The sequence below is a fragment of the Kryptolebias marmoratus genome, linkage group LG2, assembly GCF_001649575.2.
Source record: "Kryptolebias marmoratus isolate JLee-2015 linkage group LG2, ASM164957v2, whole genome shotgun sequence".
Taxonomy (NCBI): Eukaryota; Metazoa; Chordata; class Actinopteri; order Cyprinodontiformes; family Rivulidae; genus Kryptolebias; species Kryptolebias marmoratus.
Genome location: NC_051431.1, coordinates 178,567 through 179,408, shown reverse-complemented (window position 1 = coordinate 179,408; position 842 = coordinate 178,567). Strand labels below are relative to the sequence as shown.

The window sequence follows — 842 nt, the reverse complement described above, 5'->3', positions numbered from 1 at the left end:
CATCCATCCATCCATCCATCCATCCATCCATCCATCCATCCATCCATCCATCCATCCATCTGTTGTGTGTTTGTGTTGAGCAGAAATGTGCCGTTGAGTTCGAGGTTAAAGCTTTCTGTGGAGAAAATCAGGATGAGAAGATTGAGAAACAGTGAGTTCAGCTCAGTTTGACAGACCTGGATCCAGTCCATCAGTGTTGTCTCATGTCCTCTGTGTCTTCTGTCCCCTGTGTGCAGGAGCTCGGTTCGTCTCACCATCCGGAAGATCCAGTTCAGTCCAGAGAACACTGCAGTGGTTCCGGTCGCAGAGATGACCTTTGAGTTCCTGATGTCTGAGAAACCTCTGCACGTGAAGCTCAGCCTGTCCAAAGAGGTTAGAGTGGACCCTGTCAGAAGACGAGTCATTAATCAGACTATAATAACGACAGGGGACCTTAGTGATTTCCTGTTGGTACCTCCATGTTTTTCAATGTATTTACAAAACTCATCCCAGGTCTCAGAGTTATCACACAGGGACATCACCTGTGTCCAACTGTCTCTTTGTCTGCAGACGTTTTACCACGGCGAGCCGGTCAAAGCTAACGTTGAAATCAACAACTCATCCAGCAGGAACATTAAAGACATCAGTTTGACAGGTGACCTCTCTGTGACATCCAGAACCTGGAAACACCTTAACATTTCAGCCCACACCTGTCTCCTCGCACCTACATCAGCCCACACCTGTCTCCTCGCACCTACATCAGCCCACACCTGTCTACTCTCACCTACATCAGCCCACGCCTGTCTCCTCCCACCTACATCAGCCCACACCTGTCTCCTCGCACCTACATCAGCCCACACCTG

The 842-nt window shown here is 49.5% G+C and overlaps 1 protein-coding gene across 4 annotated transcripts in view; it reads left to right on the top strand.

The window, feature by feature from the left end:
* The window catches only part of LOC108250982 (S-arrestin-like), a 12,051-nt gene that overhangs the window by 4,742 nt on the left and 6,467 nt on the right, over positions 1–842 (top strand). For all 4 annotated transcript variants that reach the window (XM_017441109.3, XM_025002807.2, XM_017441107.3 and 1 more), the window contains exons 7-9: positions 84–151; positions 237–372; positions 550–634. In XM_017441109.3, the coding sequence (XP_017296598.1) occupies positions 84–151; positions 237–372; positions 550–634 (289 nt within the window). The remainder of the gene's footprint in view (positions 1–83; positions 152–236; positions 373–549; positions 635–842) is intronic.